Genomic DNA, 25,251 nt, shown 5'->3' on the forward strand with positions numbered 1-25,251 from the left:
TCGTATAGAATCATCAAAGTATTATCAGTCCAATGTAATTTAAGTAAGAAGTAGTCATTATGCCGTAGTCCCCTTTATGGTTATAGAAGTATTACCACTGAGCATGCTTGTTGTAGCTGGAGCCTTGAACTACTTTATTAAGTGTTTTGCATAACAAAATTACCAAATGATGTCTGTATCATGAAATAAGAGGATAAATAAGAATAAAATTAGATTCACACTATACTCGTGAAAATATACAGATGAGAAGTCATTCCAGACTAAAATGACTTGATAAGAGGGAGATTTGTTTTCCCTGAAACAAGCTTCATGTGTTGGGAACAGACTACGAAACAATACCGTTCCGCTGTAAAGAGAAGTGGAACAGCACGTCAACGTGGAGTCACGGGAGCACCGGGGAGAATCCGCTGCAGCCTGGACATTCAGAGTGGCACCACATACTCGGTTATTCAATCAATATTTATTGCTGAAAATAAAATAACTCGACAGGTATATTAGTTACAATCCCTGCAGGGGAAATGACTGACGTCCTGCCAGTCAGTTCCTGTGCACAGAGCAGGTGCCGATAAAAAAAAAAAAAACCCCATCATGAAGTTATTAATCACATGCAGCCCTTCTGCTTATGACCGTGGCCGGCTGCTAGAAGTTCTGAAGCTGAGCATGATTAAAACACCCCCCCTCTCCTTCCTCAGAGCTTAAATGTGATTCTGTCTGAAAGATCTTTTCAGCATAAATCTGGGATTTCATATGTTTGAGAACATACTGCAGCCCATGATTGTGAGGAGAGAGGGCTCCCAGTTGTGGCATGTACTTCAAATACCAAGACACTTGTTGACAACTGTTGTTTTTTAATTCTCAGATAGTCTAATAATGCAAACGCTGAGTTAACATGTTATGTGCATAGGCTTCTAGATGATCGACAATGCCGATGGTTCAGGAACGTGACGGTAACCTCATCCCCCCCTCAAACAGTCCTTCAGCCCTCTGGTGTGACGGCGGGACGCGGCCTCAGGAACCAAAAGTACAAGTCCACTCCCCTCTGACTAAATGTAAGGCAATCTGTTAGTCTGCCGCATCCCTTCTCTGAGCAGATTATTGAAGAGACAGTATACTGTACAGAAAATGTCTTCAACAAGCTGCTCGCCCAAAAAAAAAAAAAAAAAATACAATCATTAGCTGGATGAAAAAAAAAAGAAAAAAAAAGAGGTCCCAAAAGGTGTTCGTTCACATGTTCATGTGTTCAAAGCTACATCTTTTAAAAACAACAACAAATCCGATAAAAGAATGGAGGACTTCATTTCGGATGGATTTTCCTTAGTACGTTGTGGCTGTAACGTCACAGTCCCTGGATTAAAGGTTCTTCCGGGTTCCCTTTACACACATTAACAACCCTGCTGAGGACAGTAGTGTACAGGTGGACTCTTTTAGGAAGACAAAGAAGAAAGTTGCATATCATTTGAAAACGCTCTCATGGAGCTAAAGTTCCATGTAAACCACAGTTTCACTGCTTCTTTTCTCCCTGAAGCCGGTATTCCAATCCCACACGGATGCTTCCGATGTCTTTGTTAGACACAAGGCTGACTTTAGTTTTTTTGCGAATCGCTTTGTTTTTTCCAGCATGTAATGTGCACATTACATCTGGCTGTTCACATGGAATTCAAATTACATTTATTTTAATTTTTTTAATTAACAGATATAAATACCACATTTGATAGTATTAGTGTTAAAAAGTAGTCGCGTTACCATCTCGCTTTGTGAATGTGATACAAGGGCAGCTCTCGTCATTGCACTTTAAATAAAGATACTCTAATTGTGCAAATCATACAAACGCTGCTCATCTTTGGTGCTGTTGGTCCACCGTAGGAAGCGCACGGATTACAGCAGGGAGAGTTAACCTTCGCCCTCATTGTCAGTGAGGTAAGGAGTCTGCCGGTAAAAAAAGGCCACAAAAGCGCTTCAAAGATTTCAAAAATGTTGCATACAATTTGAATGAAAGAAACATGCGAAACAATATCCTCTGAAATGCCGTTAAAGCAAGACAGGAGACCTTCATTCTCACATGCACACGCTTGCTTTCGGTGGAATATCTGTCTCTGGAACAGGAAGCAGGAAACAGCAGTTTAAAAGAGGATATTCCCCCCCCACGCCCCTCCATCTGCACAGCTTTCCCCATTCACAATGCAGGACTGGGCGTTAGGAGGAGTAGCTCGGCCAGGAAGTACGCCGGTGCAAGATTGAGGTGGAGGCGGTGATGGTAGTAGTTGTTCGGAGGAGGGCCTGAAGGGGTCACGCACGTGGCTCCCCCGTGGAGGTAGCGCCGTTGGCTTTGCCCTTGTTCTTACTCCTGCGGCTGAGCATGCGGCTGAGCGTGGCCGTTCGGCTGGCCTGCTCCCCCGCGCCCGGAGACTCCAGGTAGACCAGGTCATTGTGCGACTGGCTCATCCCCGGCTCCTTGCGCTGGTGACGCCGCCGGAAGAAGAGCTTGGCGCTCTTCTGAAGGAAGCTGCCTGGAGCGGGGGAGGGCAGAGGACAGGGAATATGAATGGCGATGCCTCGGGACGACGAGTAAGAAAAATAATCAAACTTTGGGCACGGACAACATTCAAGTGGCAGCGATTTGAAGACAGCTGAAGCAGCGGCAGCACGGAATTAGTGTTAGATGGGAATTGTGGATTATTGATGGTGATCAAATCTGGTGTGGATGGGACAGGTTGGAGTTTAGTACTCCTTCTACAACTAGTTCCTCCTCTGGAGAAGAGCAGCCAACACACACTTCTTGCCCACAGTGTAACAAATGAGGGTGGGAAAAGAAATGGACTCATGTAAGAATCCAGATTTCTGAATCAATTCACAACTTCACAAAAAGTGGTAATTTGTGCATGTTAGCATGACTGAATGTTACCTTTTGTTTTAGGGTTGCCTTTGTGCGTTTACATTATTGCAATCAGTTGATTGAGTCCAGTTGTTTTCAAATACTCCGTGATATACACACACGCTACTCTGCTTCCATTGGCCGCCCTGTTTAGCGCACAGCACACTGGAGTCGATCCTGAAGTTGGGAATCAATTTTGAATCGAGAGTCGTGAGATAACATAAGACTCACAACCCTGGTACCAAAGGTCCTCATATGTAATACGTCATATTGCAAGTATATGTTCAGCCACAACACTTATTCTAAATCTCTAAAAGCAACTATACGATCTGCTTTCATCGAGTTGATTCTTCATGAACTGAAAATGAATTTGACATTGCAGAAAAACTACGTTATGTATCTACTGCAGCAGGTACACACACTAGAGCACCATGGGTACTACAAGTAGCTCATGAAGTAACTTACTCATCCGGACACAACGTGTGCTTAGCACTGCCTTCCTCTAAGACAGCAGTGACGATAGTAAACAAAACAATTAAACAAATTTAAAAAAACAGAAGGTAAAAGTTGAAACGTTCGGGAGGAAAGAGAGAAAGGGACAAAAAAAAAGAAAAACAGACTTGATCAGAAAGGAGCAACCAAAATAAACCACATGGACATGTATTAAGTTGTGCCTTTAGGGTGATATCTTTTATGGAACGATATGACTAGGAGGACCAGCTGTGCCACCATGTCCGCGGTTACTCGTGGCTTCAGGTAGTCCCGCTGTGACTCACCTCTTCTCTTCTTGCAGCTGGCCTCGGACACGCACATGGATAGCGAGCTGTTGTCCAGCCCCTCTCCGGTCTGGCTCTCCCAGTCCTCTGGGGGCCGGCCGATTCCACTGGGGCCCTCATTGGGCTCGGATGAGTCTGGAGGGCTACTGGGCCCGGTTGCGATCGCCGTGGTCACATCCTGAGTGGAGCTGCCCTCTGACATGGAGGCGTCCATCGCCGCGGCGTAGCCCGCCATCAGAGCGAGCTCGTCGTCCTGAGACAAGGGCGTCTGGGAAAATTGTGTGCATTGAAACTTTTACAAATCAGACTTCCTTTGGTTTTCACATTTGCATGTGATCATACAAATCCTTCCTCTGGCATCATGCGTGACCAACTATTTGCATTAGCAGCTCTGAGGACCAGAGTTCACTTGTCTCTCCTGCATTTATTACAATTCTAGTCAGCAGCAAGTGCCACGCCTCAATGGATTCAGGATATTTGGACTAAGAACTACATGGGGTTCCCTGACCAATCAATGCTGCAGAACATGATGGTGTAACCACGTCCCCTACGGAGCCTCTGAACTCTGCTTTACTCACTGTTTTAAAGCATATGGATAGGATTATGCTCCTAGCTCTTTAAGGTTGGATTCTTTCCTGTCAGGATCCACTGATTGGAAACACAACAGCTAGAAAGTGTTGCTGGGAACTGTTTTTTGATTTATTTCCCCTTTATTCAATAAGTGAAACAGTAATAATGCACCAGTGGAGAGCTCCTCTGGTGCTGAGAACATATCCTTACTTTGGCGATGCCAGAGATGATGATTGTACTCTTCTTCACCGGGGACTTGAGCTTCTGCTTAGCGGACTGGTGGAGTTGTCTGATGGCGGCCTCGGCCACCGGGTCGGTGCCGTTGAGCATCAGCAGCTCGGTGTCCGAGGACGACAAGGCCTTGCTGACTGTGGCCCCCATCATGGAGGCCTGCTCCGACACGCGGCGCTCCGACAGTTTAGACTTGGTGGCCACCGCTTTCTGGGCAGGATCTGAGGTGGCACAAAGTTGTTTTCATGGACTGCTTCATGGGTACAATATACATCGCTATGTTAAAGTTACATTCTGTATTTGAGCTGTAAACATAATCATGTTTTAGATTTGTCATACAGAAAACCTTGTGGCAGGTTCTTTCAGAGGTTATATGCGTTTATTGCAGACTATAAAATAGTTTTTTGGGGGAAAAGGATTCAACAGAAGCTCTAAAAACATTCTTGTGATCTAAATTGTCTTTCATACCAGGAGAAAAAAGGGGCACTTTAGCCTCTTGTGGCTGAAATGAGTATTACAAAAACAAACACTTAAAAAAGTTAGCTTTCCATCTGGCAAAACCTTTTTCCCCCTAGAAAGATCAGGGCAAAAATCCTTTTTTTTTCTAAAGTAATAAACACAGGAGAGAAAAACTATTTTAGTCAGACTTAGAAGATCGATCACAAGAAGAAGGAAACATGTCACTTTCCTCTGAAGGCTTCCTTAGGATTTGCATCTAAATAATACTATGGATTAGATCGATATGAAGACAATTATCACAGCATTATCTCAGCATCAACATGTATACCTCAACGAGCCTTCCTGTACGGTACATGTATAACATCTGTGTCAGTGCTTCTTAGTTTGTGATGCTTGTACCTAAGTTGAGTCCAAGAGGGGAGGGTCGGCCCGGCTTGCTCTTCACCGCGGTGATGGTGGTGACCACCGTGCCACAGGGCATGACTGTACGGTCCATCTCCACCCTCTTATTGGAGGCTGGGGTGGGAGAGTGCCAGGACCTCACCTCACTGGGCTCCAGATAGGTAAACTGAAGGATTCAATCACCCCCCCACCACAGTTAAGACCTCAGATAGTTTAAAAGAGCTCATGTGCATCTGTTGATATTAAACATGTGTCATTATATCCCAATGTTAGCTTGGATGTGATCTTACATCAGTAGTTAGTGATCCAGTCACTACGTCTTTAGTCATGAGTGAAAATGTTTGCTGTCCTTTGGGCTGCTTCTTGACCAGATCAAAAGGCACCGACACCTGGCCGAGCAATGAGTCTGAAAAAGGGAAACGCGCCAACTTTAGTCTGGCAACATGTGAACATGTGAGCTAAAGAACTCTTAGCTACGATGAATGAAACACAAAAGGCCACAAGTGGTATTTTCCCTTACTCTCTTGAGGTTGTCCATCATTCGTTAACTGAATATTGAGCGCTTTTGATCGTCCGTTCAATTCACTGGCGAGATAGCAAAAATAAAAGAAGAATCAGGGAAAGACAAAGAATGCATTACAGATGTTGGTGGAATACAGAGAAGAAGAAAAACACAAATATTTTTTAAAAAGATGATCTTACAAGATAAAGGGCTGGTCCCAGGCAGGATTGGTTGTGTTCTTCAAAACGGAGGTGTTAAGCCTCTGTGGAGGATCGTCTAGCTGCATTACACACAGAGGATTCGTACTGCCTACAAACACAGCAGAAAACAGTCAACGTCACAACAAACAACACTCTGTGGGATCCAAGATCACTTTAATGGACTAATGGGAGGTCGGCGCACATTGTATATATATTTATGATGACTTATGCATAGTTTAGAGGAGACTCAAAGTGCTTCCTCAGCACAAACTATGGAGCACTTATAAACAGAACTCTATTAGCCACAAGTCGGGTTCCAACACCGTGAGAGCGCTGCGTCTTGACGAATAGAACATCTTCAAGACAAGAGCATCCGCTCTGGATCGGCCTTCTGGGGCAACTCTGCAGGAAGTCTCACAAGTGAGGCTAAGTATAACTGCTCTTCCCTCAACAGATAATGAGGCATTGAACGCTGCGTCACGTCCCTGCTGTGCATCATCAAGAGTTGGGGCAGAATACTTAAGAGGATGACTGGAGTCCCGCTGGAAAACCGCTGACTCACAATTAGAGAGTGACAGGACAAAAATGGACAATCATTTGAACAGCCGCTTCGTGACTAAGGACATCTTGCCCTCTGTTGTCATGGCTGACGACACCTTGTTTTCACCCCAATCATAATTGTTGTGCAGATCCGTGCCAACACACAGTGTGTAGTGATAATAGTGTGAGTGCATTATTATTATCATTAAACTGCCAACATTGTTTATCTTTAAGAAGCAGATTACCACCTTTGACAGCCAACTGGCAGACCAGTCTTTGCCTCATTATCCTCTGTGCCACAAAAGCAAGGTAGAAACAGTCCTTTAAATATGATAAACTCCATATATATGATTAGCTTTCACAGAATGCATGTTACTCCCAGATGTTTTAAAAGAGTTCAATCAAGACCTAAAATACAATTACTGAACGAATTAGAAACAGGACTAAACCCGAACCGACCTATTTTTTTAAAGGAACATTATCCCCCCGAACTGATCAAATAAGTGAAGCTGGGAAATTTCCGCCCAGCACAACAGTTACATGGAACACACAAACAGAACCAGCAGGGTATTAAAGAGACGGTTCAATCTGGAGTGTTTTGGTGCGAGTTGCGGAGAATTGGAGACGTCTGCATGCATCTCTCTCTCTCTCTCTCTACTCCATACTGCTAGGTGAGCTAGCAGTATAGAGGAGAGAGAGAGAGTATTAGCTCACCTAAGGTTAACCGGTAATGTTTACAACCCGCTTTGTCACGAGTGTAAACGGATTAAACCAGCAACATCACGGTGATGCTGGTTTATGAGCTCAAGACAGAATAAGGACACTAGCGGTTTCATTTCTAAGAACAAGAGCGTCCAACCTGCAGCACCCTCCTCCTGGTTCAGTGTCACGCGGATGTTCTTCACCAGCAGCTTCCAGTCGTGGGCGCGGGGGGGTTTCGGGGGTGAAAGCATGTTGTTGCACGCTTCCTATTGGGAGAAACCACAGTCGGGGGGAATAACTTAACAACGTTGATGTACTGGCCGTTATGTTAACAGCAACCATGGAAGCAAGATAGCCCTTTCCCAGCTTGTTTAAATAGAAGCGGCACAATGCCATAAATGAGTCAAATTGTATCATTAACCTCAGCGGCTATCTACAGTACGCTTATCGTAAATGTGTGAGGATTAAAGCATCCCAGGCATGTTAATGCGCAGTGTATTTATAATATTCTGTGCACAAGAAGAAAACAACCGAGCATTACGACCATGGAGAATTTGCTTTAGAAGTCATTGTTTTAACCCAGAAAGAACAAACAATCATACTGTATACATGTTTTTAACCAAAAGGGGTATGGGTGGAGGACAGGGTATCTTTAGGGGGAGATAGCAGGCCAGCAGCTCCCTTTGTCACCATGTGTGACACTTAATGTATGACACGTGATCATATCAGGAACATGTGACATGACATCATGTGACTGCTGGGCAAAGAGCACATTGGTAAAAACCTTTGCGTAAATGCGTGTCAGCATAATAAACTCATTTTACTAAGTTTGTGCAAGCGTTAATTATTCATGCACCGACCACGATCACATGCTCCAATTGTGAATCTTTGACATTTTTGTGGAGACACAGTGGCTTAGTAGGTTTAACATGAATGCAATAACCCTCAAAAAACATGTGTTGCTTCAAAATTAATCTGATCGGTTGCCTTGCGTGACCTCGATATAAAACTATAGATTTAACCTGCAATAACTTGTTGTTTTTTTGACACTTGTGTTCTGACGCTCTCTTAAAAAAAAAAAGGCAGAGAGCTGTGGATTCACTAAGAGCAACCCCTTTCACATTATCTTCACGTTGTCATTGTACACATTGTTGTAAAAATATTGTCTATTGTTTCTTTCAAGTCTGTTTCCAGTATGGCAATCCATAACCTGATATGATAAACGAGCAGCCACTTGTCTGCTCAACGTGTCAGCAGTGGGACTCCACGCTCACCTTGACCTCTGAGGCCTGAGCGGGCCTGCAGCTCAGCAACACAGAGGGACGCGTCGCACACAACAGCTGCTTCAACTGCTCCTTCACGGCTGCCACACTGGAGGTGTTGGAGTTGTTCTGACAGAGAGAGAGATGATGAGGATGATGATGATATCAGACATGAAACGCATATCGACGGTATTAAACTAAAAACATAACCTCCTTTGTAGCGATAACAAAATAAAAAACAATATCGACTTGTGACATTACATATCTTGTTCATTATTTTTAAAAACTCCCTACAATGTAAAATATAGTCAAATAAATATCCCTTGCCAGTTGACACTTTCAACAGTCAATTTATGTTTGTGTTGGTACAGGGAAACATCTCTCCCTATGTTGGTGTGCTGGCCTTTATTGTGGCAGCACTGACGCAGACGACAGGCACATCTCACTGTCAAATTACCTGGGGGAAAGTAGGCTTCACTTGCAGCTCTCCTGTCTCCAAGCGAGACACTCCCCAGGTCACCTTGACCACATCCGCAGCTTCTTGCATCTGCAGGTCAAGCTGAGGGACACAGATGAGAGAACAAAGCGATGCCACGGGGATCAGAGGTCACACAGTGTAGTATCTGTAGTAAGATTTGAATTTAAATAAGATAAAACTGCCATTTGCAATATCAATTGGGATTTTTGGGATATCATGACACATTTAGAACACATGAGTTTCAGGATGCGGTTTAAAGTGGCAAAGAAAGGTTTTTGCTTTAACCTCGTTATAAATGGAACAGCTGTTTGCTTAATGTAATGGCTGCAGAATGATGACACCATCAGCATCTAGATTGGTTCCCAATAGCCTCACTTTTACTTGGCAATTCTGTCTAGCAACGGGTGCATTCTCCTGGGAAAAGGAAGGAAGTGCATCAACCATTGCACAACCAAACAGGAAGAAGATAGCGCTTCTGTTTTCCCAACTAGCTTTCGGTAGCTACCCCCAGTCACTAAAGAGCATCAGTGGAAGTTCTTTGTAGTTACTATCCCCAGTAGCGGATGGTGGAACAACCAAAGTAACTGTGGAGACACGATGCAGTGTGTCCTGTGCAGTGTTGACAATTATTTTCCAAAGAAAGCAGCTTGCAATAACTCAAAAAGTCGTAAAAAAGCTTAGGAAAACCAAAAAGCATTTATCTTTGCGAGAGCAACAACAATACCACTTGTTAACGCTGTTCTGTAACTCCACCGGCTATAAAAAGGATGCTCTGTGGCTATGTTGCTCATTCAAACTGAAGACACGTTATCATATGTGGAGTAAATTATTCTGTAAATCTATTTGACAGCTACCATCTCCAGGTGGGATTCATTGGTTGGTATTGATACCATTAAATACATAAGCATTTGGTTAATTTTCTTTGTTTTATAAATCTTGAATTCTTTCTCTTATAATCACATCCTATTCTCAATCAGATATAATAATATAAACGCTTATTTTTCTAATTTCAAAAGCAACGCTGATGCCGTGGCCAACCCCGTGCTCTCTACAGCAGACAATAAGCAACGCCTCTGTAGCCCGACAAACAGGAAACGGTTAAGACAGGGAGGTCAGCAGGGTGCACATCAACACTTTGCTCACGTGGGAGACAAAATGAAAGAAGAAGAAGAAGAAGAGGGTAAAAGAGAGAGAAAAAGACAGAAAACAGACTGGCCATCCTGTCCCGGCATGCCTGGATTCCAGTGGAAGACTGAACAACCGCCTCTGTGGTGCCGAACAAAGGCCTCATCACATAACAATGAGAATGCTTTGATGGATCCAGCAGAATCATATCACAGGCTGCATTGATAAGACCCGGATCAGTTCATGCAAACAGCTTTGTGTGGAAGGCTACGTTGGCATAACAATAAAAACTCAAAACCACATGAGCTGAAGAACGCAAATAGTTGGCAGAGAAGCTGCTTATTAAAAAGATAAAATATAACCATTAAAATGATTTCATATCTCCTCGAGGGAGAAGTGCCTGTTGTGAAGTCATACAACAGATATGTAAATGTGGCGGTGCCGCATTGGGGCGGCACATGTCAAATGTGTCACCCCTCATCACACGCGACAGGCCATGTTGGTCAGTAGTGTGCTCAAAGACTCCGCAGCACTCCACAGTGCACTGGGGGGGGGGTTATTGTGTCCATGTACAGCAAATGCCCCGGGGCTTCTGGTCCACACACCCCGGCACTCATAACAGGACGAGCCAGGACCGTTCTAGCATGGGACCCTGGGCCAAAAGCTAACAAACTGTTCCAGTGGATGGATGGAGACATTTGAAAAGGGCTTTCCGACTATTCCAGACTAAGCTGAAACAATTAGAGTGAAAGGGAGAAAAGAGGCTTCCTATATGTTCCTGCCACAACAACTGATCCGCAACCAAAACAAAACTGCCGGCCTCTAATCCCGACGTCGGCTTTCGAGGCACTCGCTTGCTCAGGTTGTATTTATGGCACAAAGAGTTCAGCTGGGGAGACAAGCACCTTATTGGTTTAAAAATAGCCTTAATACAATTGGGTTAGCTTGCATAGTCGCTTGCATCCATAGATTCCATAGTGAAGATTTAACACTGAAACTAAGAACAGGATGAAAGCTCGCCACGGCTTAATGTACACGAGCCGCTAAACATCAACTGTGAGTCGCTTCATTTTAGTACTGTAATATTTTACGGAGACAATGAGTCCAGTCAGGTTTGAGCTTGATAAATAAAGAAATAAAAGAAGAAAAAAAATAGCTGCAATCTCCAGGAAAGAACATGGCAGTAATTTGTGTCATACCTTCATCAATCCTGTACAAATATGACAAATATGAATGCTGACAAAGTGGGCCAGCCGCACTGGAAACAGGGCCCGACAGTGATTTTAATGAGGTCCTCGGGTCATTTGCCAAGCACAGAAAGATATCCCAACCATTTCATCTCAGACTCCTGTCAGCAGTGAGCCAGTGCTGGGCGACACATCGCGTTCAATAAAATCTCCCATTAATCTAAAACCCAGTGACTTCCAAAGGATGCAACTCTGTGTTCAGACAGTGTTAAAGGATGTGCACATATAAAACAATAATTTAAACAATATGAGTATTGCTTACTTTGGCGATACTCGCGGCGTTAATAGATGCCTTGGGACAGGCTAAAGAGCATTTACCTGCAGCTCCAGCGGAGATATGCAGACGGTGTATTTACAAGGGTCCGCTGTAGCCGTGGCTGCACCAAGAGAGAACTGAAGCCTTTCCCCGACCACACTGCAGCGGGCGGCCTGTTGGGAGGACAAATTGAGGCGTTAACGCTATGTAAATATCCTGAGACCGGCAGAGCTGTGACTGTATATGCATGTGACTCACATGTAGTTATACCATGAAAAGCAACTTAAACAGGGAGGGACACAAGAATGTGTACTAAACTGAGGTGCTGAATGTCTGTCTTAGACTTTAGCTTAAACTGATCCAGAGGCAGAACATCTGCCTTGGATGGAGTTCATGGCGAATTGTAAAAAAGGGAAGAACATCTGTACATGCTTTCAAAGACATTATCAGCAGATTCAATCAAACATTTTCACTGCAAGGGAATGCATCTGGAACGGAGCAAATTACCACAGAATCACAAGTGTCCTCTGACTTAAAACAATGAGTAGATATTCATTGCATTCATTCTGATTTCAGGAATAGAGGATGGGCGTGTTTGTGTCCTGTTGGGTATTAGATCACCGTGAGGGGAAACCCAAGCACAGTGCATTCCTGTGTGCCTGCTCCTCCTCGCTGCTGAGCTTGACAGCCATGTAAGCTTCTTAGAGCTCTAGCACACTCACATACACAGCGTGTGGGCAGAAAAGCCTCTGCCCATTAAACTCGCCGCATTCAACAACAGAGCACCTGGTATTTTGCTCCACATCGTGATCGTCACAAAGAAAAGTGCTGAGTTTGCATCGGGGGTCGTGCAAAGCCGAGCGGGCCAGCAACACAGCGGGCAATTTGTCCCCATTTGACCTCTCTCAAAAAAATAAAAGCTGTCCGGTGGCAGTTTGTTTGACACACACACGTTCTGCTGTACACACATCTGTCTAACTGATAATAAAAAAAGTTTACATCATACCAGCCTCTTTTAAGCAAGAAGTGCTCGTTCAAAGAGGCTTGTGATTTCTGTAATATGCATGTGGACACGAGAATAATTATGGAGCAGATTCATTTGCCAAATCCGGGACAGGTCTGTACAAAAGTGATGATGTCTCAGTGCTTGTCCACTGCAGGCTGAAACAAAGTGCAGCTCCCTTTCCACTGAATAAGAGAATGGCAGAGTCCTTTAGAGGACATATTTTATCAATAAAGTACATAAAGAAGTAATTAGACATCTGTATGTGTCTGCTGCTGCTGCTATAACCCAAATGAATGCTGAAGCTGCCATGAAGAAAGACATATATTATCTTGCCAGTGGTTGGGAGGAGGAAGAAGACAATGCATCTGCACCAAACGTAGGATATATTGATCCAGAAAAAAAAAAGCCACTGTCGGTATTACTAAAAGATTTTATGAACAGTGTACCTTGTTTCTGCCCGACTTCTGAAAGCTGGACACTTCGCTGACCATGAGCTCTGATGCCTCCATATCATCATCCTCCTCAAATGTCAACAGAACCAGACTCTGATTTAGGGGGAGAGAGAGAGAGAGAGAGAGAGAGAGAGAGAGAGGATGGAAACATTAAATCAACAGCAAACCTCTAGTACGCAACTCACAGGATGGAAATGAATCTGTTGCCAATACATGACGATCTTGGCTGGAATGCATCACATTTCCATTGCATGTGTTCTGACTTGATAACACCTTGTAATAGAAAGACAACTCTAATGGATCAGGGGTGGTGCATTATAGCAATTTACACTGCTCAGTGTGCATAAAAAAAAAGGAGTGGAGTCACAGTGCTTGTGTCTAATGTCAAAAGGATGGGGTGAGACACGATGCAAGTGAGCCTAAATGAGATGGACTTTCTGCAGGTCATTTCTATGACCCTTTTCTTCGAGTCCCCTGCCGGCTGCCACCGAGCAGAGGGGTCGTGGCTCGGCGGTCATGACCTTACCCCGCTCCTCCTCGACCGCTCATTCAAAGCCCTGCACCAGGCTCCTCTCCACTGGCTCTTCCAGCTCTTCAGTGACAGCGCCCATCCCAGCAGAGCCGCGGCTTCCTCCTGCGCCGCATTGTCCTGGGCTGCTGTCCGCTCACGTCCCCCGCCCCGTTGCTGGAAATACTGGACGAAGTACAGGAGCAGGGTGACCAGCGACGCGAAGAAAAGCGTGACCATGCAAAGCCACTGCGGATCCTCCAAACCCGAATATGAACCGGAACTTTCAAAGTCGGACATTCTTTGCAGATGAGAAAGATGATCAGAGCTTAACACGCCTGCTCCGAGGAATATCCTGGCAACCTCATAGTCCGTATTTGATCAAGGATAGGCGGAATCAATGAAAGCGATCGCCCACAGCTGATAACAGCACAGATCTTAAGCCCCAAAACAAATTATGCTTATTGTGATCCATGTTGCAGTACTCTATAGTAGCTTTAACAAGCGATATAGTTAGATGTCACACACTACGCGAGCTGGTCATAGAGACCGAGAGCGTCGTTACAATAGCTAAAGGTGTCCGGCTTCAGATGAAGTGCAGGAACGCGCACTCTCCTCGTCTCTCACTGAAAACCGTCGTTAGCTTAGTTGGCTAATCTTCGCCACGGTTCGCTTAACTTGCTCTTCTTCATTAGCTGCGGAGCCGCCAAAGTTTCCCAAATATGAATTATTTCCGAAGTCTGCGGTTTAGTTCCACCGAGCGCCGACCAGACGTTGAACCGGGTCCCGGGGAAACATCCTGGAAGCGAAGGGTGCATTTGTCGGCGCCGGGACTCGCTTCGCGGCTCAAGCTGACTGTACAAAGTTGCCGTTTCTGAAACGGATATGTGGCACAAACTGTAAGTCCCAGGATGCACCGCGACAGTTTGCGATAGTTTGTTGTTGTGTGGTGGTGTCGCGAACTTGAAAATATGACCCAAATTAGGACAAGTATTCGTATCTAGAAACTATGTTGTGTGATTTTGTAAGTACATTTAAATTAGAACCATTACAAAAACGCAGTTGAGGTCAAACACGATCAAATTTCAAAAACTCCGAAAGCAGTCTGCTGAACCTCGCGACTTGCCGTAGATTGCCCTGCTGTCATCACCTCATCTTCCTGTCCGGTTTGTGGAGAAACACTTGCGCTAGCTGGCTTTCGTTTCGATGTTCACGTGCTCGGTTCGCGCACTTTACATTTGGAAGTACGTTAGCCTTTCGGGAAAGTACAGTTGTTGTTTTGTAATACACAGTAATAGGATGTGTGGGATAGGCCCCGCCCATCCGTAGAGGTAAACAAAGTACAGCTTCGTCACCTAACGTGATCAAGCTGTTACACAGCAGCCATCGCCACCCAACTCAAGTTGTCGCCCGTAAATGGAAACAACAATCATTTCGCTATGAATTGCCGCTCCGAGGTTCTCGAAGTAACGGTGGAGGCGAGGCAGGTGGAAGAAGCGATGCTGGCTTTGCTGCACACCATTTTACTGCATCGCAGCTCCGGGAAATTTCACTACAAAAAGGAGGGCACCTACTCCATCGGCACCGTGGGCACACTTGACATTGACTGCGACTTCATCGATTTCACGTTCGTCAGGGTGTCCTCGGAGGAGCTGGACAGAGTGATCAGGAAAGCTGTGTCTGAATTCAAGGTAATTGGTGGGTTTCGAACGTGTGACTGTCTGTAATACCGTTGCAGGCCTATAATCTGACGAGTTTATTACACGCTTTGGTTACAGGATGCGCTGAGCAGCGATGGCATGGGCCAAATCTCCTTGGAGTTTTACCAGAAGAAGAAGTCTCGCTGGCCCTTCTCCGACGAGTGCATTCCCTGGGAGGTGTGGAGCATCAAGGTCAACGTGGTCAACCTGGCCAACGAGCAGGAGAGGCAGATCTGCAGGGAGAAAGTGGGCGAGAAGCTGGGCGAGAAGGTGATCAACGTGGTGGAGGTCATAAACCGCCACGAGTACCTGCCGAAGATGCCCACCCAGTCTGACGTGGACAACGTTTTTGACACCAGCCTCAAGGATGTCCAGCCCTACCTTTACAAAATCACCTACCAGATCACAGACTCTCTGGGCACCTCTGTGAGCACGACAATGAGAAGGCTGATCAAAGACACCCTGGCACTGTGAGGATTCGCTCCAAGACGGAGAGCAGAAAGATCTGGACGATTTGATCCATAACTGTATTTTTCTTCTTCTTTTTTAAGTTCAGAAACGCAATTCGACAGCTGTACTGCTGCTACAACAAAGGAGTGTTTGTGTACGCGCCTACTCAGTAACTTAGTTTGACGTCTCTGCTGTGGTTTCAGTATTGCTTTTAAGTATCTTCTATTATGTCATGTTGATTTAAAAGACATTTTGTTTTCAAGCTTTCTCCAATTATCTTCAATTTTCACCGTCTAGGAATGTAACTTAAACACAGTAGCAAATAACATTATATATCAGTTAAATTCTTTCAGATATTGTGTTGCAGATATTATCAAGTCTGTAAATGATTGTTAATCTTTCAAAATAAATGTTTGATGTAACTGGTGGTCAACAATCACGGCTCTTTCAAACTAACCATCAATTCTGTAACCCTATCGAGATGATATAACTGCTGGCAAAGATCTTTAAAAAAAAAAAATTTATGAAAAAGATAAGGCTGAGTCTGCGAGCAGATTTCCTCATCTATGTGAACACTTCCTCTCTGCACACAGTTTCATGGAGAGTGTGACCTTACACATGGGTAGGACAGGATTTCCACTTGGCCATTTTTCCAAGTTAAAGCAAACACCTCCTTAGTTCACTCCCGAGTTTTCCAGCCAGAAATTGTCACCGCGGCCCCCAGCTTGAAAAACATCCCCCTTGCTCCGGGTTGTCTGCCAACTGGATAGCGCGTGTGTCCGTTTTCACATACTTAGTTACAGAGGTGGACACGCTGTATTTTTCTTCAACAGCAATCACATTGATGGGTTGGGTAAGGGAATACATGGCAAAAATAGGGTATTCAGAGCGCCAAGGTGTGCATTTCAAATAAGACACAGTTAAAGGACATGACATTCTCAGTTCCAGGTTCATATCTGGATTTTGGGTTTCTCCTAGTACATGTTTACGTGCTTTAATGTACCTCCCCCCCACACACACACACAAAAACGTTTTCTCATTCTGTCTGATAATAGCTGTTTTAGCGCCTGTCCCTTTAAGCCCGTCCCCTCAAAAAAGGCCTAATCTGTTATGATTGGCTTGCGAATAAATATATAGTGCAATACAAAGCACCTTTGCAATGGTAGTCCGCCCACAAAAAAAGGACTGGCTTGTCTTATTCCCCAGTATGTGGGAGTAATGGGCCCTCCAGATATCCACAAGTAGTGAACAAGTGAGTTTTAATGATAGCGGCAGCAAACAAGCTTACTCTGGGTTTCAAGGAAAGTCCTGCAAATGTAGTTAAATGTTTTTTGATTAAGCTTTAGATGAGCTGAGGGGAACGGTTACCGAAACATTTGAATACCACAAAAGATTGTATATATACTCCATTGTTACTCTTTATTACAGAATTGAAGCACAAAAACTGTAGAAAAACCTAAACACAAAAACAGCTGCAAGTTTCCAAAAGCAACAATAATGCAACCAATGCTGATACAAATATTCATTATTGCAGTGAGAGCACAGGAATACTAAAAAGATAAAACCTTTGTTTACTAACAAAATTGGTACAAAATCGAGTATACAAACACTTCCATGTACACGATTTCTAATCATTTCTGTGAAGCTTTCAGGAAGTCTTTCATCACGAGAAATTAAGAGCACTATTATCAATACAGATGTTCTCCAAAGAATTTAACAATACAATGCAGCTCGCGTTTCAGAGGAAAACAAATTCCCATAGTTTGGAGCACTCTTTGAATGCAACATCTCCCAAATTGTAGCAACCGTAATAATTTATGACGACGGTCTAATCCATCAAGCAAAAGCATAACTATATACTTGTACAAGAATACAATTGTGAAACAACTGGAATACAATCAACACAACCTTTAATAATAAATCGTTAGGGAGCAGGAACACTTTCTCACCATTCATAGAATAAAAGATCTGCGTCCTCATGCTTCCCTCTTCTTGAAAAGCCTGAGTCATAAATCATCTGAAACTGTTGTGCTTTTGTGTAAAATAATAGACAAAATATTTTTCAAAATTGCATAAGGCCATTTAAGCACTGTAAAGCTTGGTTAATTGCCACACTGGCATTGCACTGGGGCGGTGGACTTTAGTGATTGAGGAATTGTGACAATGTTTAATATATAACAAATTATATAATTGATTTCATTTCTATTATTTGAGTATAACCATAAACTGCATTACCATCCTGCAGTGTGCTTTTTCAAACATTCTTCTTAGAGTTTGAATGATGTCATCTAGTATTTAGGATACTGTCAAATACTCCCCCCCCCCCCCCCCTCCCTCCCTCCCTCCCTCCCTCCCTCTTTTTTGTTCCATTACTAAGTTGGTCTGAGCACCTTTTACAAATGAGCCTTTTAGCAATAAGTTAGAATGATTCATAGACATTAACGTGGTGAAGAAAACAACTCTCTCAAATATTATGATTGCACTTATCTCATTCATCTGTATACATAAAAATATATATATATATATATATATATATATATATTCCTCAAGGCGAGCAGTAAGGAATCAAAAGGTAAAGAACTGCATGAGACTGTACACGACTAATCAAGGCTGCATCCGTAAATGCTAGGCCTAAAACAACAACAGGTGTCTGAGGTGGGTTTCATGTGCAGGTTGTGACTTTTTATTATATTGATTATTCAATCGGCCCCATTACACGAAATGACGCAAATGCAATAAGAAACTCAAATGTAAGAGAACCAATGCAGATGAATGCTAAGTATGTAGAAACAAAACTACTTGGCCTATTTATCATGTATACTAAGGCAGCCTAAAAAACCTCAGTCAGTGAAAGTACCCAAGTGACCATTTGGGACAATGCCCCCCTCTAACAGAATCAAACTGTTAAACAAAGTGCATATTGGAAGTCATTGTTGAGGCCACCAATATCATAAGAAGGGCTGTCGCTCACTGAGAGAGCTAGATCCGGTAGAAGGGTCATTCATATTTGAAGCACTTTTTCCACACTGAGAAAACAACGTACATGGTTGCCACTGTAAAAGTGTCCCTTGCTTTCTCAAAAACACCAAGATAGGTAAATACAAGTAAACAACTAAACAAGGTTTAAAATTGATAAATGCTTATAGCTCATTTTGAAGGGGGAAAAAAACGAAACAGTTATCATCATCATCTCATCTCACAGAGAATTCTAGCACTTGATTGCACATTCACGTTTACACCTCTAATGAACATGGCCACTTCAATATATATATCTATATATGACATTGGAGGCAAGCAAACAAGCTATACATTCAGAGTCTTCCTTTTGTAGGCTGAGGTGTGTTCATTCTAAGATGAAGTATTGTCTCAAGTGCACCACCACAACTGGTCTGGTGCTTACGCGTTGCTGTGACTCTGCTCGTGGCTCCAGAGACTAAAGGCCGTCTTGAAGGTCCTGTGACAGAGTTTACACATGTACTGCCTCTTGAACGTCAGGGCCGAGAGAGACGGCGCGTGGTAAAAGAGGGTGTCTGATTCCTGAGGGCCGCCTGCGTTCTCCATGCTGTTGGACCTCGACAGAGGGCTGCCGGCTTGCCGCTCTAGCTCGGGCCTCTTCGCCGACGAGCCACAGGGCTCCGGGCTGCTGGACTCCTCGGCCATCACTGCAGCCACTGGCAGCGGCGCCTGGGCGGACTTGAACACGGCCTCGGGGGAGGGCCGATCGGCGCTTTGAGGGGTCGCGGGCGGGGAGGGCGACAGAGACGATGGGTCCCTGTCGATCTCTTTGGCTCCAGACTCGTTAGCAGTCGACATGTGGGACTGGAAGTGGCTCCAAAGGCGGAAGTTGGTCCTGAAGGCTTTGTTGCAGATGTGACAGATGAACGGTTTGATGTGGCATAGCAGTTCCTGGTGTCGCTCCAGGTCTTTGCGAGAGCTGAAGAGGTTTCCGCATTTCTCGCACGGCCACACACCTGGTTCCTCAGGCCCCCCTTTGGCTGACTCTGAGTTCTCCATTTCACTCACAGCCTCCTCAAACGGCTCTTCTTTCACTACCAGCTTGCCATGGTGGGCCATGCTCAGGTCCTCAGGCACATAGGACGAGGAGTCTTCAGAATCGTACATGGGCGGACCCGAGGAGTCGCTGTAAGCGACGACCTCCCTTGAGCTCCTGGGTGCCAGAGGCTCGTCGGCGTAATGCTCCTCGACGAGCATTTCGGATGCCTCTTCGCTGTCCGCGTGCTGCCTCAGATGAATCTGGTCTTTAGCGGTCATCATGTTGTGGTTGTGGACCTCCACCTGGTGGCGCCATATGCTGAAGGAGGACTTAAAGGTCCGCATGCACTCCAGGCACGTCAGTTTCTTGTACTTACAATGAGCCTCGTGGTCCGTCTTGACCGTTGGATTCGAGAAGCGGAGGCCGCAGTAGGGGCACACCGTTGCGTGTCGACAGCCCCTCTCGTGGTCGCCCTGCTCGAAGAGCGACGACAGCTTCATATTACAGAGTCGACAGGAGTAAACGCCAGCGTCTGTGTCCTGCTCCTGAATGTTCTCATCCTGCTCCTGGTAGAGGATGCTCTCGCTCTCCATGTCCTCGTCAGGTTTTTCAGCCGGGTGCGTTCTTAAATGCTGTCTGTACTGAGACTGGAACACAAATACTTTCCCACAGTAAGGACATATGAAGCTGGGCCTTGATCTTTTCTTGGCGAGTGCAGAAGATTGCAGACCCTGCTTGTTCCTCTTCAACTTCCAAAGCAGGGCCTTCTTGATTTCCCGCTCTCGCACAATATCTATCAGCTTCTTCTGAAATTTCTCATCCAGCACCGAGGAGCTGGAGGACGACGCTGGGTTTTGTAATACACCATGTTGAGTTTGGCAGTGAGTCCACACTTTGAAGTTGGTATGGAAGCGCTTATGGCAGATGTCGCAAGCATACGGCTTTTCGGGGTTGTGATACATGTTTACATGGCGGTGTAGTCCGGCGCTGGACCTGAAAACCTTCAAACAGTTCCAGCATTTGAAAATCTTGTTCTGGGTCTCCCCGCTGTTTTCATTGGCGTCGCTGCCGGCGCTCTGAGGTACTGTGTCTGACACAGTCTCATCGAGTGAGAGGGTATGTTCCTTAAATATGTTGTTCTTCTTGAACGGGTACCTTCGGTTTTCCGGCCGATCCTTCCTTTTCCCAAAGGGATTGAAGTCTGACCTGGAATCTTGCTCGCAATCCGTTTGCAAGTCTCTGAGATTGACTGGCAAGGCATCTCCAACTGTGATTTGAATAATGTCCATGGGATCAGCGAGTGGACTGCTGGGCTCATCTTTTACACTGTACTCTCTTTTTACCTGAGTATTTTCATCATACCTGCTGGGGTACTTTGACCTGAGAACCAGGGGAGATGTTCTATTTGAATTGCCATTGTGGGCAGATGTTTCTGGCTCAGATGTTTTTGATGCCATTTTGACGACCGACTGTTCGCGGTTTTGCAGCCCCTTGAGCTCCAGCGTGGGCGAGAAGACCGGAATGGGGCTGTCCATGGACAACGATCTTCGGAGGAGGCTTTTTATGAGTGGCCCGCTCCTGTCAATGGTCTGGCTTGGCTCACTGGCTTGACCCCGGAAGGGCACTTTGGTGTGATAGTGAGCCTGCAGCTCTTCATCCTCCTCTTTAGTGTCCTGCTCAGTGCCAGACTGCAGCCTGGTGGACTGCACTTCCGCATCACAGAAAGACACAGATGATGTCAGCTGGGGCCGAACGGATGTGACGTGCGACGAGTTCCCTTTTAATATGGAGGTGTACGGATAGGTGGACTTCCTCTCAGCAGCTTTACTCTGCTCAGATGACTTCCTGCTGATGGCTTCAGAGTTTCTGAGAGATTCATACGAGTTGTATTCCGATGGAGACAGAGCAGACTCTTTAGCCGAGAGGGGGGAAGACGATCTCTCTGATGCTTTCCTCTCATAATTCGAGAGAGAGGGATGGGTTGTGTCGTTCCGGACCCGACGCACAATGACACTCCTTGTCTGGACGTCGATCTCATCGCCCTCTGAGAACGAAAGCCTTTTTCTGGACACACAGTAGGACGCATGGGGTCTTGTTGACACTATGTTGGTGAGGAAAGGGATTCCAAGGCTGTATCCCAGCTCTTGAATGGCTGCCAGGCTGCCTTTGTCCACAAATAGTGAGGAGGAGTAAATGTAATTCAGAACTATCTCGAAGGCGTCGGGCTCACAGAAGTCCAAGTTCACAACTTTCAGAGACTCTGCGTCCATCCGTGTGAACAGGATCTGGAAATACTCACTGGTGGTGGCCAGAACACTTTTATGGGCCTGGTACCTCTGGTCCGCCACGACCAGGACTACGTCACACATCTGGCCCCGCAAGCGCTGCTCATTCAGAACCCCCAACACTGACAGGGCATGGGAGGGGTTGCTGTAATGCACTAGGCTCTCCATGGCTGAAAGACAAGATGAGAGGATTGCATTTTAACGCTGGCATGTAAACACAAAGGGAATGTAAACACAAAGGGAGATCATTAAGTGGAGAGAGTGTGTGCGTCTACTGGTCTTTCTCTACGGGGTTACAACACCGTCAGTGTCAGAGATACGAACTCTGTGAATTTCCATTATATTATTCCAGTATATGATGGAGCCTTTTATCATAGTTAATCCAGCCCAACATGCGCCAATTATGTTCACATGTAATGTAGCCTTGAGGTAACAATTAGTTAAGTCATTTCAAACAGTGTCTAAAACAAAATCAACATGCATTTGAACAGAATTGAAAAATTAACCAGTGTTTAAATGCTTTTTATTCCAAACAGCATTATTCTATTGCAGATTGACAATTTACGAGAGTTCTTGTATCAAATTAAAAGACTGATTCTCAACACTGTCACTTTATTACAGAATTCTTGAACAATATATATTATTTTAATGCTAGATTTATTAGGGCAATTTTTGTTTGTCCACATTCAAGAACTCATTTTACTATAAACTATAAATTGAATTTATAATATATCAGCTGCCAGCTGATGGTAAATAGAGGCAACAGAAAGCCTTGAAATTAATTTAACAAATTAAATAAATAAATGATAAAGAAATGTATTTGGATATGATCTTACCTCAGTTAAGACATTACTGAGCAGTATTATCTAAGCATCTTGTATGATACATGTATGGCCTATGTGTAAACAAATAACAGTTGTTGGCATAGAAATGACACTTGATGATTTACAGTGATTTTTTTTATCACTCAGTTGTGCGATAGAATAATAGGTAGATCAATTGATAATGAAAAGAGTTGTAGGCCTACTGTCAACAAATACTGACTTTTGTTAACCCTATTTCTCTTCATGTTTTTTGTTTATGGTGACTAGAGTTATACAGAAGGAAATGCAGAGCTAATGTATGTGCATTACATCATGTTGGGAGTCAGACGTATGGACATGCAGCTCTGTCAAGTCATTCTCAGTGACACAGCCAAATGCAGGAAGTTGAACAAGTTGGCCTTTAAAATAAAAGGCTCCACTTACAGCATGAACATGTTTAACATGCTTTTATGAAATAAAACGTTAACTTTCAAAGAAAAAAGCAGAAATAGCATGTTATGCAGCAAACGGCCTACACTTCACAAGTGTGACTATTGTTTTGGTCGTCATCTACTAACTAAGTTGATTGTGAGACAAGTTGCACCAGGATCAGGCTGGTTTATGACCAGTTACGACGTTTATTAAAACATGTCTCCCTCATGTGCTTGAGTAGACATTGAGAATGTTTCTGTTACACTGCTATTTGCAATACATTGCTAGTTTATGGAGGTACACAAGAGTGTAAGTTTAGTTTCAAAAGTATGTCTGTGTGAGACCTGTAATTTTAAAAAAGGTACAGGTACAATTAAAGCAATCATTTTTATATAAAACAATAGAAATTGTATGTTAACCTCTGCTGTATTGTTAAGGCAATAACTCAAAATCATGTTTAGTTTCCCTACCAGAATACATAATGTTGTAATGGCATCTTCACAACAAGGAACCCTTTACTGTCCTTATTTTTTATTTGAATGAGAATAGCAACTGTAAAAAACAAAATATAGTTTACATTAAAAAAAAGTTACCTAAAAAAACATGCCTGCAGTTATTCCCATGTCAACCTCCACCAACGAATGAGGGCTACCTGTAAGTAATGAGACGCAAAACAAATATGCACTGAGGTGATTTTTTTTAGTAATAAAATCAACCTGACATAAGAAAGCAAGGGGGGGGGGGGGGGTAAAAGAAATGTGAGGGGTCATGGCCCCTGCAGAAAGTACCCCCTTGGAAGTATGCTAAAATACGAGAACAATTGCATCTTCATCTGCATAAAAATGATTTTTTCATATTTGTTTCTAATTCCTTCGGGCTTTTATTTTGAAAATGGTGACTGGAAAACGTCCCACTTATGTTGACGCTTTCTAAAAATAGGCTCATGGGCACTGGGCAAAAGCTTCATTCATTCATAAAAAACTCGCAACCGCTCGGTTGCCTCTCCGTCCAAACTTGTAGTCCGCGTTGAGAGAGCAAAAGCGAATGTTCGCTCGTGTCAGTTTTCCGCGAGGAAGTTCGCGTGAATGCTTTCGGCGTTCGATCGCAACGTGAGACGTGGCTCAAATTGTCATGACACGTAACTTCTCCAGCCGAGACGCCACTTTCAGTTCAGATAAAGCGGTCACGAGTTGCTCGTTTGGTGCGGACAGAGGGCGTAAGAACCGAGGCTACGACTGCTCGGCTTTAACGGTTCTAACGGAGGAGGCGGGGGGAGGAAGTTGAACGCGTTTCAATGGACTCCACCGCGGCAAATCCCGGAATGAAAACACAGTCGGTGCGGGCAGAGAAGCTGTTAGTGAGCGGAGGAGGGGAGGGGAGGGGAGGGGAGGGGAGGGGGGCGTTATGTGCCCGCTAACTTACCCTACCGCCGGTTCAGTTTTTTTTGTTTTGTTTTTTTTAACGGTTCAACGCGGCCTGACACGGCGTCGCGTTGGACCGTTTGTTGAAATGCGTTGTAGCTGGTGAGGTTTTACAGCAGCACAAGCCCCCTTTCGAGTTACGTCAGGGAGGAAAAAGAAAAAACGCTTCTCCTTCACAGCGCTCTCCTAACTCCGTTTCTCCCTCCGTGCTCATTCAGCCTCCCGTGGAGTTTCGTAATCTGGCCACACTTACCCTGCCCGTCGTCAATACGCTCTCTGCTCCACACAGCTGCGACTTTATTCAGTGCTGTGTAGATTTCTGCGCGCTGGTCGTGATTCCATCCATCTTGAATTTGACGTCATCCCACACCAGGGATGAGGTCATCGCAAAGACCGCTCGTCACGTGCACTGCGCTCCGATAGGCCGGAAAGAGGATCCAGAGGCGGGGCCAACGGAAGACGTGACACTGAAGCTAATTTAAAGGGATAGGTCATATTTTTCGTTTCAGTTTCTTGCCCTGTTTTTCTTTTTGCCAAAGCTTGATCACTGTAGTTAGACTCCTTGTTGCCATTGACAG

General features: G+C 44.6%; 3 protein-coding genes across 6 annotated transcripts; 1 reads left to right on the forward strand and 2 right to left on the reverse strand.

Annotated features, from left to right (window-relative positions):
- Window positions 1-441: 441 nt before the first annotated feature.
- On the reverse strand, window positions 442-14,482 carry LOC117742441 (C2 domain-containing protein 2). 2 transcript variants are annotated; one of them, XM_034549807.1, is made up of 13 exons: window positions 13,607-14,482; window positions 13,075-13,173; window positions 11,685-11,795; window positions 8,974-9,075; window positions 8,529-8,645; window positions 7,412-7,520; window positions 6,013-6,121; window positions 5,831-5,895; window positions 5,601-5,716; window positions 5,308-5,476; window positions 4,429-4,670; window positions 3,649-3,916; window positions 442-2,507 (listed from the first exon to the last, which is right to left on the reverse strand). In XM_034549807.1, the coding sequence occupies exons 1-13, from the start codon at window positions 13,886-13,888 to the stop codon at window positions 2,287-2,289; spliced, it is 2,010 nt and encodes a 669-aa protein (XP_034405698.1). In that variant the 5' UTR covers window positions 13,889-14,482; the 3' UTR covers window positions 442-2,286. The 2 variants fall into 2 exon arrangements, 1 of the variants encoding a protein (XP_034405698.1); XR_004611036.1 differs by having other exon boundaries at window positions 2,415-2,507; window positions 2,903-3,916; window positions 13,607-14,464.
- On the forward strand, window positions 14,481-16,174 carry atg101 (autophagy related 101). The gene is made up of 2 exons (XM_034549809.1): window positions 14,481-15,279; window positions 15,367-16,174. The coding sequence occupies exons 1-2, from the start codon at window positions 15,028-15,030 to the stop codon at window positions 15,760-15,762; spliced, it is 648 nt and encodes a 215-aa protein (XP_034405700.1). The 5' UTR covers window positions 14,481-15,027; the 3' UTR covers window positions 15,763-16,174.
- Window positions 16,175-18,398: 2,224 nt separating this feature from the next.
- Window positions 18,399-25,092, reverse strand: zbtb21 (zinc finger and BTB domain containing 21). Of its 3 annotated transcripts, none has more exons than XM_034550248.1 (3): window positions 24,927-25,092; window positions 22,032-22,187; window positions 18,399-21,896 (listed from the first exon to the last, which is right to left on the reverse strand). In XM_034550248.1, exons 2-3 carry the CDS (start codon window positions 22,183-22,185, stop codon window positions 19,135-19,137), a joined length of 2,916 nt encoding a protein of 971 aa, XP_034406139.1. In that variant the 5' UTR covers window positions 22,186-22,187; window positions 24,927-25,092; the 3' UTR covers window positions 18,399-19,134. The 3 variants fall into 3 exon arrangements, with proteins under 3 accessions (XP_034406139.1, XP_034406137.1, XP_034406136.1); XM_034550246.1 differs by adding an exon at window positions 23,846-23,904 and having other exon boundaries at window positions 18,399-22,187; XM_034550245.1 differs by having other exon boundaries at window positions 18,399-22,187.
- Between the last annotated feature and the right edge of the window lie 159 nt (window positions 25,093-25,251).

This window comes from Cyclopterus lumpus, chromosome 14, assembly GCF_009769545.1.
Source record: "Cyclopterus lumpus isolate fCycLum1 chromosome 14, fCycLum1.pri, whole genome shotgun sequence".
Taxonomy (NCBI): Eukaryota; Metazoa; Chordata; class Actinopteri; order Perciformes; family Cyclopteridae; genus Cyclopterus; species Cyclopterus lumpus.

Coding starts and splice junctions, on each gene's coding strand:
- zbtb21 (XM_034550245.1), bottom strand. CDS start 22,185: ATGGAGAGCCTAGTGCATTACAGCAACCCCTCCCATGCCCTGTCAGTG.
- atg101 (XM_034549809.1), top strand. CDS start 15,028: ATGAATTGCCGCTCCGAGGTTCTCGAAGTAACGGTGGAGGCGAGGCAG. Junction 15,280..15,366: donor AAGCTGTGTCTGAATTCAAG/GTAATTGGTGGG, acceptor CTTTGGTTACAG/GATGCGCTGAGCAGCGATGG.
- LOC117742441 (XM_034549807.1), bottom strand. CDS start 13,888: ATGTCCGACTTTGAAAGTTCCGGTTCATATTCGGGTTTGGAGGATCCG. Junction 6,122..7,411: donor CCAGGAGGAGGGTGCTGCAG/GTTGGACGCTCT, acceptor CTGTGTTTGTAG/GCAGTACGAATCCTCTGTGT. Junction 4,671..5,307: donor CCCTCTTGGACTCAACTTAG/GTACAAGCATCA, acceptor GTGCCACCTCAG/ATCCTGCCCAGAAAGCGGTG.